The sequence below is a fragment of the Pholis gunnellus genome (assembly GCF_910591455.1).
Source record: "Pholis gunnellus genome assembly, chromosome: 6".
Classification (NCBI taxonomy): Eukaryota; Metazoa; Chordata; class Actinopteri; order Perciformes; family Pholidae; genus Pholis; species Pholis gunnellus.
The window spans coordinates 9,953,236-9,972,112 of NC_136532.1; the positions used below are offsets into that span (position 1 = coordinate 9,953,236).

Below are 18,877 nucleotides of genomic sequence, written 5' to 3' on the forward strand. Positions count from 1 at the left end.
TTTATTAGTCCCACAGTGGGGACATTTGCAGGATAACAGCTACAGAGTGGATACACTGTAAAAAAGGATTTGGGATTTTAGCTGTTTCAGCTCATTTTCCTAAGTCAGTTTAACTAAAACGTTTGGTAAACTTGAAATACTAAGTTTAACTGTGCCCAACTAACCAGTTCAATCACAGTAGTTCATGCAACATGTATTTATTAGTTGACTCAACTATATGTATGTCTGCCCCCTGCAAAAATGCATAGGCAACCCCACGCAGCAAACAAAGACCGTCCACCTCCTACAACGCTATGTGCCTCAAAAAACTTCATTTTTGGATCAGGGGTTCTCGAGGTAAGAAGGTAAGAACTTTAACCCTTCTTGTATTTATCAAAAGGCATGTTAAAATAAGTGTTGAACAGGTAAACTAGATACATGTTAGACAGGATTGTCAAAGTAACCTAATAACCTAACTTTGTTTGTGACCAATGTTAGAACTTGAGTGATGTTTAGCCAGGCTACTGTAGTTAACATAGCAAACAGTAGCTAGACAGTGCACATATTTTTGTCAGCCTGGTATGATCATACTGAATGAGTATACAGTACAGTATTCATGTATAATTCTTAGCTCTGTGGATTTTACAGTATCAGTGCTAAATCTGGGTCTATTAAGGTAGCATTAAGTAATAGTGTAGTGATAGCACAGCAGAATACTGTAGCAGACACTATTTAGCTGATCGTATAGCCTGAGCAACAACATATTTTGTATAGGGTTTCATTTAAAATGTTCAGATTTGACTCAACTGCAATTTGCTTTTATTTAATGTTTGAATATAATTTTGAGAACATTTAGAAAAATAAACACATTTTTCTTCACTCTTTTTTCCACTGTTCATGTCAATGACATTAGAAAGCAACTGTGTGTGATCTACTTTTGCCAAATCTGATTTGACTGTTGAATATACTTTTTGATGTATAACGGGTTTGTACTGTGATATTTATTTAGCTGAGATTATTCCTTGCAATTTAATATTACTAGCTAAAAATGGAAAAGTATGAAATTATTTTTTCATATGACGTTCATTGTGGACTTCTATTTTCTTTTCATGTGCACAGATAATCGAAACACAGCTTTGTAGGTACATTTGTGGAGCAACTCTTCATAGTTTAGGTGCAGGAACAAGTGATACAGAAACACAGAAAGCCCATGTGGCAAATATGATAGGACATAACTCAAAGTTCCAGTTCGAAAGAGGAGGCTACAAAAGGAGTGGACACTGGCCTTCTCTTTGTCTTAGAATAAACAAGGAAACAAGGAAGAGTTGCTGGCAAAAGAGATGAACGATGTTGCTGTTGTACTGGAGGAGAACATCATTCTGCACAAGCTAAGAGATGTTGCTAATTCCTTTGCAACACTGATGGGTCATCTATGCTGCTTCAACATAGACCATTGTTTTGCCAAAGTTCATAGACTACGCAACAGGATGCTTAGCAAGTTGATGGTAAATGGTTAATGGTAAAGCAGTAGGCTTTTATAGTTAAAATATTTTGCTTTTATACCTTGACAATTGTTCTTATATGGTTAAAGCACATCATTAAGACAGTTTTATTAGATATTAATAGCTAGACAACATGTTTAATATGTGGCATTGCCATAATCAGCTATGCCTCCTGGTTATGTTTTGAGACTAAAAGGAGATTCACAGCAAACTTGCCCTGTATGTTTTGAAATTGAATAAAGTAGCATTCTGAATGTTCTTTGGTGTTGATGAATGGTTTTTATGTAGTACTACATAGAAGCTTAAGTTGTGTGGGCAAATTACCCAGTTACATTTTTTTTTATTAACTTAACATTGCAATTAAGATGAACTATTCCTGAAAAAGTAACCTGGTTGCCTAAAAAAGATAATTAAATAAAATGCTTCGTTGAACCAACTTTTATTATAATGTTTGCATTACTAAAATGTATGAATTGATTCAACAAGATACTTAATTTAAACAGCTTATATTTTCATGTTTGTAAAACTCAAGAAAAAATACAAGTTTGTTGGTTTAACTAGTTTTTCAATGTTGCCTCAACTAGGGTTAAGGTTTATACAACTTGAAATGTCTTGTTGGTATCACTAAAAAACTTGTAGGTTAAACTTAAAGTGGATGGAACTATTTTATCAGCTTCACCTTTGTCACCTCAACTATTTATTCTAAGTTAAAGGAACTAAAGCTCATTGGTAGAAAAACAAGTATAATAAATACGTAATCACACAGTAAAGGTATAATAAATAAGTAAAACATTTTTAAAAACAACAAAAACTAAAATATGATATAGTCGGACTGAATGGTTGTTAATATTGCTCAGTGGATACATTGGATTTATATTGCACATGAATTAATAAATGAAAGGAATTGTCAGTTTTTGGTATGTGTGGTTTACTGGGAGTGGTGTTGGTTGTGCAGTCTGACAGCAGCAAGAAGGAAGGACCTGCGGTATCTCTCCTGTCAGAGTGTTTTCAATAGAGTCAATTGTTCTCACCCTGTCTCTTTCCTAAACTGAATTATTTTTACAGAAAAATGTCCCTGGTAATATTGTATTGTTTCTTTATGAATGTAGCATGTGCAAATGACACACTGCAGTCAGAGTTCTTAAGTATCACGGCAGCCACTAGAGAGCACTAGTGTATAATTTCTTAGGGCCTCTTATACGCATGGCTGGTATGTAGAGGTTAGAATAGGTTCATGTGAGTCCACGTAACAATATTTATATATATTGGGTGACATATTGGGAGCTCTCATTCAAAGCTAAACACTGAGTTATCTACATAACAAATAAGTATAGGAAATTTGACAAAACATTACATCAAATTGCGGTAGAATATAACCGTGGTAATGAAGAACACTTCGCAAAGATTTCTGTAATTTGACATGCTTGTGTATAAAAGCGTAGCATCCTGTGACGCGATCCTGTGAAAAGAAAATAAGCTGTAATAATTAGATATTACTCCATTTTAGTTGCAAAAGGCCAGGCATCTGTCTTGCATTTTGTCGGCCGGATTTCCAAAAAAAACAAGGACACAGCATGGAAGTGGTTCCTTTCAACTGAGGTTTGTTTATCCATACACAATGTGCCAAAACCCCCCACAGCTAGAAAAGGAGGAAAAACACTGGACAGTGGAAGATGGTGGTGCAACGGATCATAAAACTCACGGTTCGGATCGTATCACGTATCAGAGTCACAGATCAGATCACATATCAGGACAAAAGAAACATAGGGAGGAAATATGACTTTTAGAGATCCCTAATCATGTTTTTTTGCCGCAGATACTAATTGCAGATAATTGACGATCCATATTGGCAAAAACAGATCCCTTTGTTGTTTGATTATAGCAGCTGGTCTACAAGGCTCCAGAGTATTGTTATTTTGCCACCGTCCAAAAAATCATTTAGACTGCTCTGATGTCAGTGTAAACCACCAACGATTCTAAATGTTATTCTTTACTTTGTTATAGTAATTTTTTGTTTTTTTTTATCCTCATAAAAACACATAATTCAAATAATTAGGAAATAAAAGATTGTATTTTCAGTGATTAAACAGATCTTGTCATTAGTAGTTTTAATGATGCATTATAAGCTGTTTAGAGCTAGTGTAAACCGCTCATAATTCCCTCTCTAATATCTATTTTATATTGCTGTGAAAACATCTCCTTCAAACAACTGGATTTATTCAAGTTTCTCACCAACACCACATTTTACGAGATTACATAGGAAACACATCATGATACGTTATAATTTACCTTTACCCGACAGAGCCTGAACGCATCATAATGTAAGTGAATGTAACCTTCGTTCGTTGGCCGTTAGCAGTGCTGCCATCGTTATTAGCTCTCCTTCTGGCAATTTAAATACAGATTGGTTGTTTACAATGTAACATTATAAGAGTCCTGATCGCATATTGTAGTGAATATTTGCGGATAAGTAAAACTTTATTCAACACTTGGATGGTAAACGTTAAACTGTGTAATTAGTTCACACGCTTGCCGAACCGTGAGGGGGATTCGTACTGATCACGGATGGACAATGATCCTTTACACCACTAGAAGAGCTAGTGTGTTTTCTGCACATACTTGTATCTACTCAGTATGTCTAGTGTCCCAATTATGACCCCATCTCTCTGTTACTCATAGCCTTGGGATAAAGCAGGATATAAGCTCCTTTGTGTATTTTTAGGGGCCCACATGAATCAATTATAAAAGTATTCAATAAATGTTTGAACTTGAGAAAGAAAATCTTTTCTTTTTCTTTACCTTGTGTGAATCAAGTACTAGTAATAAACACATTATTTGCTCATTTGATGCTGCTATGATGCAACAAAAGTAGATTGTGCTGCAACAAACGTTGAATGTGATGCCACTAATCCATTTGTAGTTATAATATTGTTCATCTCAGATAGTAATTGTGATCTGTTTTCATCCAGAAACAAATTCTTGAGCTGCTCCATATAGATAATTGACTCTTACAGGAAACAGGGAAGGGTCTGGTGCTGTGATTTTTGAGGAGCCATCGTTTATGAATGCAGATGCTGACGTTGTTGTACAAACCCGTCCACATATGACAATCATTAAAACGGTGTCTAACTCCAGATATACATGACAATAGACAATGGACTTAGGTTGCTAAGTCAGTTAAAAAAAATTCTCAGTATGGACACATTACCATATTTGAATCTAGTCAGTGACAGCAATGCATCCATTGTACAGTATAAATAAAAAACACTAGAAGCTAAATATGCATGGCAAACTATAATACGCTCACAGTGTTGGATAAAACCCATCCTGACTGATGCTTTGTCTGTAAATGACAGATGGTTCATGAGGGTGATTGCATGTTTAAAAAGTCAAAGACCTTTAACACAGGTTACAACCTCTGTCAAATTTAAAAAGTAACGTGAGAGTAATTGGAATATTCAGTTTGTGAGATATTCTAATTTGTACGCCCACACTGTTCGGTGCCGAATGCGTACAACCTGATTTCTGAGGGAGGCATCCACCAGATTGGTTCAGACACAGGCAGGGCTCCATAATTAAACTCCTCTATTCAGCAGCTCTGCCCGTGCGTCAGCACAAACGTCATTTTAGAGCTGGGGACAGGGTATTGGAGAGGAGAAAAGAGGAGAGGACTCCTCACAGCTGTGATGTGTTGGGGCTGTTGCTGCTCACAGGCAGATATGCTGTCGTTTTCTGTCTCTCACATACAAGGTGAAAGATTGAAGAGAAGAAGAGGCTCCGCTCTGTTCTTCAAAGGCTGTACAGCGTAAAAAGACAGATCAACTCTTTTGTTAGAAATGCACCCAGCAGTGGGAGATCTATAGCGGCAGAGTGACTGGCATGCAGCCGTATAGCCTCCACTCTGAGACGACAGATTATTGATTCAGGTCTGGTTTGGCTGGGAGCCCCGTATGATTATGAAATATGGCCTAATGATTTAATAAGGTGACGCTTGGCCTAGTACATGCCAGCTAAACACTTGATGATTGGTGATTGCTCCCTCTTTCTCTCTTGGTCTCTCATTCTCTCTCATGTAACATTTTAGACATTACATCCACCTCTTGTCCTGGGTATTTACATTGGAAGAACCCATCAGCTCAACTGCCTTTAAAAAAGGCCCGTAGGGCAATTATATATGCTAACACATGCTGTTTAATGGGATTTAATGGTTTTTTTTCTTGTAGGTAAGACTGTAAATGCGACGGCACTTTGAACGACCTAAATTCAAAATAAGACCTCCTTCAGACAGCTTTGTTTTCCACTGATTAACTGCACACAGGTGCACTTATGAAACACCCAGCATACCAACAAGATGATAATGATGATTAATAATTATTAGGACAATTAGAGCTGGTTAATTGATAGCTCCTTATATCTTATTTACGCACATCATCTCAAGCCAGCTATAGTAGATACATTAACATAGAAACCTTTTCAACCTGACCTCTCCCCAGACTCTCTCTCTCTCCCTCTCTCTCTCTCTCTCTCTCTCTCTCTCTCTCTCTCTCTCTCTCTCTCTCTCTCTCTCTCTCTCTGTTAGCCAAGGACTCTCTGTTCACAACTCAAGGCAAGGCCGGTGAAGCCTGTCACAGAGTCCAAAAGGAACCCTAACCCCTGAAGGCCCAAACGTTTAAACAGATGTTTAATGGTTGATGACCAGGAAAACATAAGTTCAGCAAAACGCCTGCTACAGGCTACTGCCCTTGAGCAATAAACTTCCATCATTTCACTAAAGGGGATCGATACGGTATCAATATAAGCATGATCTGCTTTGGTGCTGGTACGCCTCCTTCTCTCCTCATACCAGCCTTCATCCCCACGCGGGAACAGTGGTGAGCACCGCAAGGCTCTCCCGTCCTGAACTGACATTTGCTCCGTAGTCCACCCACCCAACCAGCACCAGCACCAGCACCAGTCTCTCTCTCTCTCTCTCTCTCTCTCTCTCCCTCTGTCGAGAGTCATTCATACACAGAGAACATTGTGTCGATGGGGCTCCGGTCGGTGCGTGTCAGCTGAGCAGCTGAGAGAGCGAGAGAGAGAGAGAGAGAGCAAGAGAGAGCGAGAGAGAGAGTGAGAGAGAGAGAGAGAGCGCGCGCGACAGAGAGATCCTCCTTGGCACACACCCGTCAGTGTGGCAGTGTGATTTTGACTGACTAGCGGACTGACGGGGATTCTGGAGGAGACACACAGGAAAGGGACGACACACTCTCCGGTTGTTTTTTCTTTTCTGTCATCGCATAGTCACGGCAGATGTTTTTCTAGCCGCGCCGCCTGCATCCACCCCAAACATCGGATTTTGCTTAATTTCTCCTCTCCTTGATTGGCTGAACCGGGACTGAACCCAGCCAACCTGGGCCGGGTAGTGGGGGCTGTTCAGCGAGCCTTATAGCTGAAGTTGGCACCCGAGATGAGCGCCTGGAGACCCGGGAGCGGGGCTCTCTCTTCACCGGGCAGAGGGTCTGGGTCGTGGCGGTGCTGGTGGTGGTGGGTTGGGGTTATCGGGGTGTCAGTGAGCTCTGGAGATCCGTGGCTGTCCGCGGAGGCATGCCCGTCCTCTTGTTCTTGCAGCAGCACCAGGATCTCCTGCGTGGATCCGGAGCGGGGTATCAATGCTTTCCCCGTCCTGCAGAGCGAGGCAGAGATGGAGAACATCACCGACATGTGAGTTGTGTCTCTCTCATAAGCGTCAGATTTAAAAGGGAGATGTCGGATTCATAAGTGGTCCTTTTCATATTCATCCCGCTTTTATCAATTTGGGCTGTATTTTCCAACACTTTCCAAATAAAGGAATGCCATCCTCTAACCATCATCTGCCAGTTGTGTCTGGAGCTGACTGACACGGTCCACAAGGGAAGAGCCAGAACCGGTCCAGATTTTTTTTTTGCACTTAATCTTAATCTCATGCATGAATCTATAAAGCGAATTTACAGATTTACCAGTTTGGATATAAATCTAAGACATATTCATTTATTCGGCACGGGTTCGGCTGAGACACGCATCATGTGTAACATTGCATAACAGACTCATTGCCATCATATCATCATATCATACCTGTCATCGCTGGCGTGGAATCAGCTAAAAAAAAACAAAAAAACAGTTGAGGTTTATAGACTTTATCATATTAGACAAAGCCCTATCTGTGTGGGGGCGCGTGCATGTGCCTATGTGTGTGTGTGTGTGTGTGAACCGAGACACGCACACAAGACACCACCGTCCAAATATTTGTACAGACACTTCCCAAGATGGCTTATGAGTGTATTTAAATGAACCACAGAAGCTGAGAAAAATCGATGTTCAAGAAAAAAAAAAGGAAACATTTTTCTAGTCGAGTCAACATTTGGCTTGTATTTGAAGACTGGACCCTCCTCCTCGGAACGCTGGCTGATAATACATGCAGCATGTCAGTGTGCATTTGAAATGTATAGGCTACTGTAACCTCTTTTCATAAAACGTCATAGAAATAAATCCAGAATTTATATCCGAGAGCAATTAAAAGAGGAGATTGAAAATATTGAATTGCAGCAATATATTTCTTGGCAACAATAAACGGCCTTGTTGATAACGACTTGTCAGAGATGAACTTGGGAGAAGCCTTGGGCGATGTTTCAATGAGCCAGCAGTCTGGCAAATTCATTCATCTAGTGCTTGTCTAATGTAAACAGACAAATTACTGATGCCCATGCGTGATCCAATTCCAAAACGACCTTGCCAAAAACAAAACAAAACATGGAAATATAGGTTATCGCATTCTCTGTCTGTGTTAATTGGTTATATACATCCTTATTTTGTAACTTCTGCCCACACAGAATACAATTGGCTTTCAATGTCAGTGTGAATTCCTAAATGGATGTAAAAACTCACACACTGCAGTTTGTGTTGATGTGTCATCTCTGTCTTGTATGGACGTGTTTAGTAAGGTGAGTCAAACAAATCATAATCCCATCTGCTAAAATCCTTCAGTATAGACACACATTAGGAGGTGCTAAATGATATTGAACAATATTCATTATTTTTTGAGAGGGGTGTTGGCTTTCATAACTAAAATACAAACAAAAAAGGAAGTTGTTTCATAGATAATCCTGCCTTTAATAATGAGGAAATGTATCACAATACTCATCCACAGGCAATCTCATTAAGGGCAGACACCTATGGGTGTAAAAACTCAACGCATAACTCCTTCCTGCATACTAAGACAAACATGAAGTGAATTGTACATGAAACCTGATGAAAAACCATTGATGGATAAACAGTATGTGCATGCTCTTAGTAGAGAGTGCTGCAGGATTGAGTCCTAAAACCCAGAAATGAGTTAGCAATTTTGCACTTCCGGTATCCACGTCTGGAAGTCAATGGGTTTTTTGAATGGGCTTTTGGTTTCGATGCCTGAAATAAGATCCGTGGTTACCTAAAGCTCAAGAGATTTTATTTTGTTCTACGATATAAAATACGTCTGTATACCCCTCTTGTGGATTTTTAAGCTTTTATTTGTCTTAAAATAGGTGGTTGCTAACAAGTGGCTAAATGACAAAATGCCATCAAGCCAAATAGTCCGCCTTCACAGCCTTGTTGTTTATACATGCGACACAGTTCGTACATAGACTAATGCTAGCTATTTACTTCTGACGATTGCATTTTCCCGCGACATAAATCATAAAATTGGGGCTCATTTGTGAAGATTGTCTTGCTGAACAAAACATGCAAGTAAACTTGGGGCCCAAAAAAAATAAATGGAAAAATCCCATTGGCTTTTTTTCGAGGGAACCATGCAGTGCGGTGCTAACTTCCGTGGTTGGCCTAAAAAAATACGCCCTCCCTGCAGCACTCTATTTGGCATTGGTATTATTATTCAGCAGTCTTACTTGAACTGGAACATTGCCTGTCTGCCTTTGACTTTATGGCTGATTTACAGATACTTTGCTGCTAATGTTGAAGCTGTAATTGGTGATTTATTGCAGATTACAAATACAATTTGTGCCTGACAAATATTTAGTCAGAATTTAATTTAGTTGTTATAGTAAGGCAATTCGACTCCTCTGTGAAAGTCATTTTTATCCAAGAGTTTGTTGAAGATGCTCCTTTTCAAAGAATGTGTTTAATTCATCAGTGTGCACTGATGTAAAAACGCTGACATTCTGGGTCAGCTTCTTGAATTATTGAAAGGCACATATCAAATGTTATCACTATTTTTTCCACGGCCCTTTTTCCAGGCTTTATTTATTTTTTTACATTATTTGATAGTGACGGTGGAGGTTTGACAGGAAATGAGGGGAGACAGAGAGTGAGAGGGGACGAGCATCAAAAGTCTCCGGCGAGACTCGAAGCGGGGACGTTGTGATTACATGGTGTGTGGTGTGGCACAGCATCTTGGAGCCCAATAGGCCACCAGGACACCCCTATGAAATATTTTAGGGTTAGGTGTTGTCTTTTCAATTCTCATGTATCCATCGTCATGCAGTGACAAACATGTAATTATTTTGGTAATCATTTAGAGACTTGAGAGAGGTAAAATACAGCATATTGTATCAAATAATTATCAACAAAAACAAATCTTAGACTGAAGGCCCTTCACTACCGCCAGGTAATGATCTTGGAAATCAATGCATCTAATTAGAGATGTTTTTTTGTTCCCAGTCTGACCACATGAAACACATTATTCAATGACCTTGTGATTTCGCTAAACAATGCGTGCAACAGTAAGCCTGAAGGTTTTTCTGCTGTGACGGCAGCATGTTCCCCCTGTAAGGGACATTAGCCTGGTTTTCTTTATCTCTAAATGTTCTCAGACATGTGGACCCAGAGCTGGGACATTTGAAAAGTACACATATTGTTTTTCAGAATCCGTTCTCACAGTTTTACTCATTCACACGAGGGAGTTGCCAACAATCATCTTCTCTTTGCCCTTGAACGGGTCAAGTGCCTTTCTCCAGTGCAGCTGAGGGAAAAAGGGCGGAGAGTTGTGCCTGTTTCTCAACTTTGACAAACTACCAGTTCCCCCTCGTGTGCCATTGATCAGCCACAGTTCATTTTTTAACTTTGAACTCTAATTATATGAGCTTGTTATGTCCTTTTGTCTTGTCGAAATGCTTCTGTTTATGCCTCCCTCCGTTAACAAATGAGCCTGCTGACACACACTTGTATTCCCTGACAGTTACATCGCCAACCAGAGCAGCTTCTCCTCCATCAACGACAAAGACCTGCACTACTACAAGAATCTCAGGAACCTGTAAGTTTCTTTATGGCTTATAGTAACAAGACAAACACTTTGGCCCAGAGCAAATATACAGAGCTACTGTCAATAAGCACATTTGCTAATAAATGATTACACACTGTGTTTTTTATGTTGCATATTTTGATATTCTGTGGCTGTCATCACACATCACATGTTCCTGTTGTACACAATGTTCGAGCTTAGGGCCCAATATAAATGCAGCATTTTAGGGCGGAAAGAAGAACAATTTCACTATTTGACGTATCTGGCTTGTTATAATCCTCTGCCTTTACTGATGATTCTCCTGCTGTGGTTAAGGCAGTCTGTTGTTTGGTTAATCGCAGGATTTTGTATTTACTGTGTTTTGCTATGCTTCTGTGTCTCATTTTTATTTCTTAATCTAAAAAGAGAATTGTCTACCAAGCAGCACTTTCTTTCAGTATACCCTGTTAAGTGGACACTTCCTAATTTCCCCAGCCAATATTCCATTTGGTGGACCGATTAGTACAAAGCAAGTTATTGCAAGAGTATGCTTTTAATAGTGGTCAGACCCAGTGGGAACAAAACGAGCGCTGTGTTTGAGCCACAATCACAGACAACAGTCCCATACAGAAATGAATCCGTTACAAAACATCTGCCAGACCAACTTTTTCATATCAGATGGTGATGTCTGCATCTGGTTTTAACAGTGCTAAGTAATGGACAGAGTGTAGGAATATTAAAGGCACCTGACTCCTGTAGAAAGAAGCTTTCTATTGAGACATCTAGTAAATTTACAAATGTGCAGGCGTTGGCGTTGCACTGTGGCAGACTGTTGAATGAGCCCTGGATTAGTGGGGTGAAATCATTGTTTTGTATGATTCATTCATTTTCTATTTCTCAAAACAGATTACAGTGTTGTATTCATAATGCTTAAATTGTTCCTGACGAACTGTTGATGTTTGGTACAAACCTAAATTTAGTATTTTACGTTCGGGTTCCGGCAGGTTTACTGGTCTCTCTGGAGTTTTAGCACTTTGTTCATCTGTGAAAAATGTTTCACCAATGCAACAGTATTTCTTGGTGTCTCAGAAGTCCATGTGACACAAATAATAAATGAATCACAAATGTATCCATAGGATGTACATTATCTTCAGATGGATAGCTTTTGTTGGCATCATTAGTTTTAAGGTCACCTTCATGGCAAAACAAATCGACTGATAATTGTTTTTTTTCAATGTGAAATAAACTGTTTCACAGTTATAACCACACACCATTGACCTACACTTATATAACGACACTAATATCTGCCGATGTCAGTATTCCGATGCTACATTTAGGAGATAAGGCAATAATAAGAGGAGAATTCTGGTTTTCTGTGTGTATCCTACTGCATGACCTGTTAGAAAATCCACTGATCTAAATTGATCGGGAACCTGAAATCCTGTTCTCGCTGTTGCTGATGTTGCAGTTCTTGTTAATAATCGTTTTATTCATGATGGCGATGGCAATGACGCTGTTTTATTTGTTTTTGTGTCAGAACGGTGACCAACAGCAGGCTAACATACGTATCGAAGCTGGCCTTTCAAAACAACATCAAGATACAGTACCTGTGAGTTCATGCTTTCTATTGACTTCATAGCCACAGTGCAGATCTATTCATCACTTTTAGTGAGTGAGTTGTTTGACTTTGTTGAAGACGAACCTGTTCAAAATGTCTCATTTTTTAAAATGTACAGCTATGTTTCAATTTCATTAATTTGTCGGATTATTCACTGTTGAAAATGATGAACAGGAAATGTATATCCAAAGGTGAAAATGTATTTGTGATATTATCAAAAGAAAGTTAAACAGGAAGAAAAGAAACAAACTGTGACAGGGCTCAGGTTCCGACTGAACAGGATTTATAAATGATCAACATGATTAAAGTTTGGTACTTATTATATTGATCAAATGCACAAATTTATTTTAATGACAAAAATAATTCAGGATCATTGGTGCATGTAAAATGAGTTGTTAGTTTCTGGAACACCAATCTAATATTTTGATGCGGTTCTACAAACGCAATCTCCTTCCCTGATGTTCGACTTCATTTCCAGGAATCTGAAAGATAACAACCTGTCATCGCTGTCCTGGAGGATATTCAAACACCTCAACATGTCTTATCTGTGAGTTCAGTTCAGCCTTCTCTATCAGTCTGTCCATCTCTGTGTCTGTCTGTCAGTTGATCGGTTCCCCGACTCTCTTTCTGTGGTTTCCCTCCCATCTATCATCGCAGTATGTAGAAAAACATATTCCTATAGGAGCTGTGATGTCACATATCTGATGGGATACTGCTGCCTGCAATCTTGAGATTTCCTGGAGCCAGATAAATATTATTATCATTATTTAGCTTTAGATAGCAACAGGGGGAAGACTGAGATTAGCTGAACTGGGCAAGATGCAATTAAACCCCACAGCGTTGTAAATGTGTGATTGGCTATGACACCTATCGATAAAAGCAAACTTGCTCCACCCATACACTTTCACCAGTCTCCCATTACTAATTCATATTACTTGTAATAAAGCAGTCATTTTCACATTGCATTTAGAGATATTGAGAAACTTTGCATTTCTAGAGAGAGAATTTGTCCATTTTACCAAAGGTTCAAACAAGATTATTTTTCATTCCAAGTGGACATTGAAATAACTGCATCTTAAAGGAATAGTTCAACATTATACACTTATTGGCTTGGGTTAGATGAGAAGATATCTATCTGTCCATTAAGTATGAAGCCAGGAGATGGTTGGATTAGTTTCATTTAGCATAAAGACTTAAAACAGCTAGCCTGGCTCTCTCCAGAGTTAACTAAACTAAACAGCACCACCTTGTTTAATCGCTACAATGAACAGAAGAGTATAAAGGACATTTACATAAACAATATTTAATATGTCAATCAGTGAGCTTTAGACGTGCTTGTTGGTGGATTCTGTTTTGTTTGTTCGTTGTTCTTTTAGCCAGGCTAACTCTTTCACCCGGTTTCCAGTATTTACGCAAAGCTAAGCTAACTTGCTGCTGTTGGAAGATTCATATCTAACAAACAGACATAAGTTATATCTGTTTATTGCAGAAAATATGCACATTTCTCTAAATGTTGACCTATTCCTTTAACCTTTAAGTCACTTTGACACTAACACAATTCAATTAAGCTTTTGCTTTGTAATTTCAAATTTACTACTCACTGTTCTCGACGGGTCTTGACTGTGTGTGTGTGTGTGTGTAGGATCCTGACAGGGAACCCTCTGCACTGCTCCTGTGAGAACATGTGGATCAAGCTGTGGTTAGGAGAGGAAGCAGACACTCAGGAGCTGCGCTGCATTGAGGATGGAGGAAGACGCAAGCTGCTGTCCAGACTGACACTACCTAACTGTGGTGAGGACACACACACACACACACACACACACACACACACACACACACACACACACACACACACACACACACACACACACTGAGTAACAAGCTGGAAAAGACATTCACAGGCTGTAGTAGTGTGTAAAGTGTCGAAGTACCTGGAGGAAAACAGTAATCCTAATGGTTTCCTGTAGAAGGATTTCCCCAAATCTTTATTTTGATTATGCGTTCTCTCATATGTTTTGCATGTGTCTGGCACATCTGTTTTCATGTATGTGTCTGCAGAAACGTGTTTGTGTTTAAGTGCAGGATAAATATTGTTTAAAACTTGTCCTTGCAGGTGTGCTAAGTGTTTGGTTGGCTCACAGGAGGAGTGTGGGGAATGAACAACTGGAACAAGTTTGTTGTTTCTGGAAAACCTATGAGAATAGCTGTGAAAGAATAAAGTCCATGCAATAACTACAGCCACTGCAGTAATCAGCACCAGCTGGTATATGTCAACTTCAACAGGCTCCAGTGAGGATGCTGCACACACTGTATTTCACTTACGCAGTACTCTGCTTAGCCTGTATGTTGTAATTTCTCTCTACACCGCGCAGTGCAAAAAGCTACAATGTCTTACACATGAGCAAGCAAACAAATGTCCAAATGAACGCTTGCATGCACACACACTTCATAGAGCCGTGCTTTTATAGAGGGCTTAAACATGTAGTTGGGTTTCTGCGGGGTGTCACTGAAAGGCCGCCGACACTAAACAGGCTGACGTTATCTGTGTGCTGTAGCGAGTTTTCTCACATGATGCATAGATTAGCCGACAGTTGGAGGAGCGCGATATAGGTGACCTACAGAGTAGTGTTTGTTTGCGCTGTGTGAGAGGTTATGTCATCTTCTAGACTAGTTACAGTCATACCAGACATCATTTGCTCGTAGATGTAGAAAGGTCACTGTACAGAACATTAAAGAAGCAGGAAGATGTTTTATCGAGAGGGAGCGTTTGTGCGAACCAACACACAGACGCTGAGTGGAGAAATATCGCTGCATTTACGACAATAAAATGAAGTGTTATAAAGACCATCTGCACTGTGTCCTATGGCACCAGGGACCTGCAGCAGATTTAATTTCCTTTTTCTCTGAATCATCATGTTTCGGTCGTTAGTGGAGGAATTCTTTCTGGACCTAAGGAAAGCTGCAATACTCAAATGCAACAGCAATAATCACCTTTTTACGAGCAATAAAAGACATTTCCTTCAGATTCAATTGCGAAAACTTAATGAGAAAATGTTGCATCTTTGTTTAAGTTGCAAATAAACAATATTTAGTATTCCCTTCAGGAATAATGTGTTTACAAACCAGAGCATTCTATTTCCAGTAGCAGTGCATACAGTTATTTACAATGTCAGGTTTACCAGCACGCTTGCCGTCACTCCTAGACAGACTTCCACAGACCACAATCCTTTTATGTACTTGCTTATGGGAGTGTTTATCAAGCGTGAATGTATAAATGTCAGCAGTTTATTGATGCTCTAGTATTCCTCTCTTAGTTTGTCATGAATCTCTCTATTTTGGACTCTCCTCTTTACATGAACAGAGTCAGATTTCACCTTGAGCCATCAGACTGTCCAAAACAAAGGTTTTTATGAGCGCAAATATAGCTAACAGTGACATTTGGTAATAATTCAGAGCTTAACTCAAGCAAGCCAATGAAACGCAGATAGTTCCAGCCTTCGGGGCAATAAGTTCAGTCAGATCCCGTATGTTACTGTAAAGGGAGAATATAAAAGATTTTAATTTAGAAAACATACAATAAGTAATACGTCTGAAAAGCTTAATAGGCATCAGTTGAAATGCAATCAAATGTTCTCTCTAGTAAGAACACGGATCTGAAAGTATTTTTGTCATCTGGTCAAAAGTAGCTCATAGCATAGGACACAATAAGTTAGCATGCAGGAAGCTAACAATGTCATTGATAACTCCTATTGATCCGTCCCCTCTGCCTCCCTTCCATTAGCGAAGGTTATTTTTGGCATTAGCACAGTTACAGCAGGGCCCCTGGAGAGGTGGGCAGGGGACCCCCTGGCAGTGTGACATATGAGGAGGAGGACCTGGTGGTGCAGTGGTGTCAGATGATGCCCCAGGGCTAACAGTGATGCACCAAAAGTCCCAACTGCTGGCCTTTTTCTCCCTATCTTCTGCCTCCCCCTCTCTCAGCCTGTCTTTCCTCCTCTTTATTACTCATTTTCCATCTCTCTGTCTGTGGCATGTATGACTGTCTGTCCCTCTGTCTGTCTGAACATTTCTGAATGACATATGAGGAAGGCACAAAGCAGAGGAAGTGCCCAACGATGCCCTCGGGCTGACACTGATCTCTCAGGCCATCCGCATATGTCTCTCTACATGTTTCTCTCTGTGGACTGTTCACTGCTGGAGCTCCACTCTGAAAGGCTGGCAAACTGTTCCCACGGCTGAGCCAAACAAAACTTCACTATTACCGCTGTCCAATGCTACAGTAGGTGGACTGTTTGGGGTGCAAACAGCTGCAGGTAGTATAAACACTCCCAGTCAGCTCTTTGTTAACACAATGATTAAAACAATAAATTGAAAAAACGTTAATGTCAATGTCAAGAAATGTAAGCTTTTTCTTCCATCATACTTATTACACTTTAAACGTATGTGGCTTAATCTGATTTTTGTTAAATGATCCAAATATATATATATAAAAGCTTTATTTGAAACCAGTCGTGGAAATGACAGCAGATGGATTACCAGACCTCTGCTGGTCACATCACAGCACTGGTGCCCTCTGTCTTCATCTGTCTCCCTCCCTCTCTGTCTTCCTGTCTATTGGTTTGGCTGGAATGACTGTCTATCAGGTTTCATGTCCCTTTCTCATCCTTTTTTCTTTTGATTATTCTTAAAGATATTTCCTCTGCTCTCATGCGTCCTTCTCTTTCTTCTGCCTCCTTGGCTTAATCATTGATATACTGTACAGTGTATATACTTGCATATCTGTCTGTGTGTCAAACATTCTGTATCTCTCTGCTCCTTCCTTCTGTGTAGTGTGCTCTTACAGCTGCATATATGAAACACAAATGCAGGCCACAGACTCGAGCTGTAATATGCCGGTAAAGTCCGACCAAAAAGGCCAGATGGCTTCTGTGTCTGTGGGCAGCAGATGCTTTCACATGTGTGAATTTCCTATAGGACTCACCTACTTATTAGATAACAAGGAATTTATCAACAAGACACAAAAGCTGTATAACTAAACTTTTAATCAACACAGAAGGTAAGCAGCACAAAGACAATCGGCACAGTGCAGATTGACAGAAACAAATTAGGATGGTATTCATGTCTGGCAGTCCTGATGTTTTCTGGGGACTTGTAAAAGGTAATTGATATGACGTTTAGTTCTGCATTTGGCCTTTCTGCAGTTCCTTTTAGGCCATGCTGCTGTCATTTAGCGGTGAGGTTTTGCAAAGAGAAGGATTCAGGAGGGTGTAAAACAGACAAACAGCTTCAAAAACAGAAGAGCATAGCTGGTCAAAACCATTCAGTAAATCATCTCTATGGGAAAGGGAAGAAAGCAATTGCAAAAAATTTGAAATGGGGAGGAAAAGTTGATGTGTAAAGATGGAATACTGTGCCCTTTTATTTTATTTATTCAACAGTGGTCCTTCATATGACAAGAATGATGCATAGCTGAACCAGCTCAGCATCATGAGGAATTATGTCAATGTAAGACGGTTATCAAGATTTACGCTCAATGTAAATGCAGGAAGCAGTGTGTCCTTTGGAGGTGGAGTGAAAACGTGTCGAGGTCGCGATGATGGATGGGCGTTTCTGCCCTTCATGCAGGAGACCAAAGTTTAACTTTTTTATTACCTTAACCAGGTTTTTTATTAACCTAAACCTAAACCCTATACTGAACCTTAATTCATTTGCCTTGAAAACTATATTTCCCAACCCTAACCACAATAGTTGCTTCCTATTTCCCTGCCGTCTTTGAACAGACATCACTTTGTGAATGCCTCTCATAAAATGAACAGTGAAATTCAGCACACGCTTCTTAACCTTTTACTGTCTAAACTAATTATAATTATAAATGAAATATTCAATTCTTATTGATGTCCGTTATAAAGGCAAACTCACACGTGTGCGAGCTGCAGCAGTTCAGCGGTGTGATCCAGGCCAAAGATCACTCTCTCTCTCTCTCTCTCTCTCTCTCTCTCTCTCTCTCTCTCTCTCTCTCCCTCCCTCTCTCTCTCTCTCCCTCTCTCTCTCTCCCCCCTCTCTCTCTCTCTCTCTCTCTCTCTCTCTCTCTCTCTCTCTCTCTCTCTCTCTCTCTCTGTGGTGGAAAGGCAGAAGCCGTACATTATAGATGTGAACACTTCTCTAAACACCGATGCGGATGCACCTATTGTGGCCCATAACAAGAGCTGACAACAATGACACCTCCAACAATGAGGCTGAAGTATGCTGTGGTGTATTGTGCAGAGGTTTTCAATCCAGACCGGATGTTTTGCTTTCAAATATGGTCTGTGAGCAGCCATTCAGCTCCACATCACCAGGGCATGTCGCCGATGCTGTGCCTGTAATTCACAGCGCATTCAGAGCATGTCCTCATGAAGGTACTCTAAATTCAATGAGAGCCAAGGACTGGCATATACTCAGTGTCATGTCATAGAATGGTGAAAAAAAACATCCACCAGGAGGCAGATATATAGGCTAACTTTGACCTAATGAATACATTAAAATGTGAGATACTTTTTGGTTTCATGA

At 39.9% G+C, this 18,877-nt stretch overlaps 1 protein-coding gene across 1 annotated transcript in view; it reads left to right on the forward strand.

Annotated features, from left to right (window-relative positions):
• Positions 1 to 6,927: 6,927 nt before the first annotated feature.
• The window catches only part of ntrk2a (neurotrophic tyrosine kinase, receptor, type 2a), a gene marked incomplete at both ends in the record, with an annotated part of 75,411 nt that continues 63,461 nt past the window's right edge, over positions 6,928 to 18,877 (forward strand). The window contains 5 exons of the mRNA XM_079160930.1: positions 6,928 to 7,181; positions 10,669 to 10,743; positions 12,248 to 12,319; positions 12,807 to 12,875; positions 13,971 to 14,119. Of these exons, the coding sequence (XP_079017056.1) occupies positions 6,928 to 7,181; positions 10,669 to 10,743; positions 12,248 to 12,319; positions 12,807 to 12,875; positions 13,971 to 14,119 (619 nt within the window). The remainder of the gene's footprint in view (positions 7,182 to 10,668; positions 10,744 to 12,247; positions 12,320 to 12,806; positions 12,876 to 13,970; positions 14,120 to 18,877) is intronic.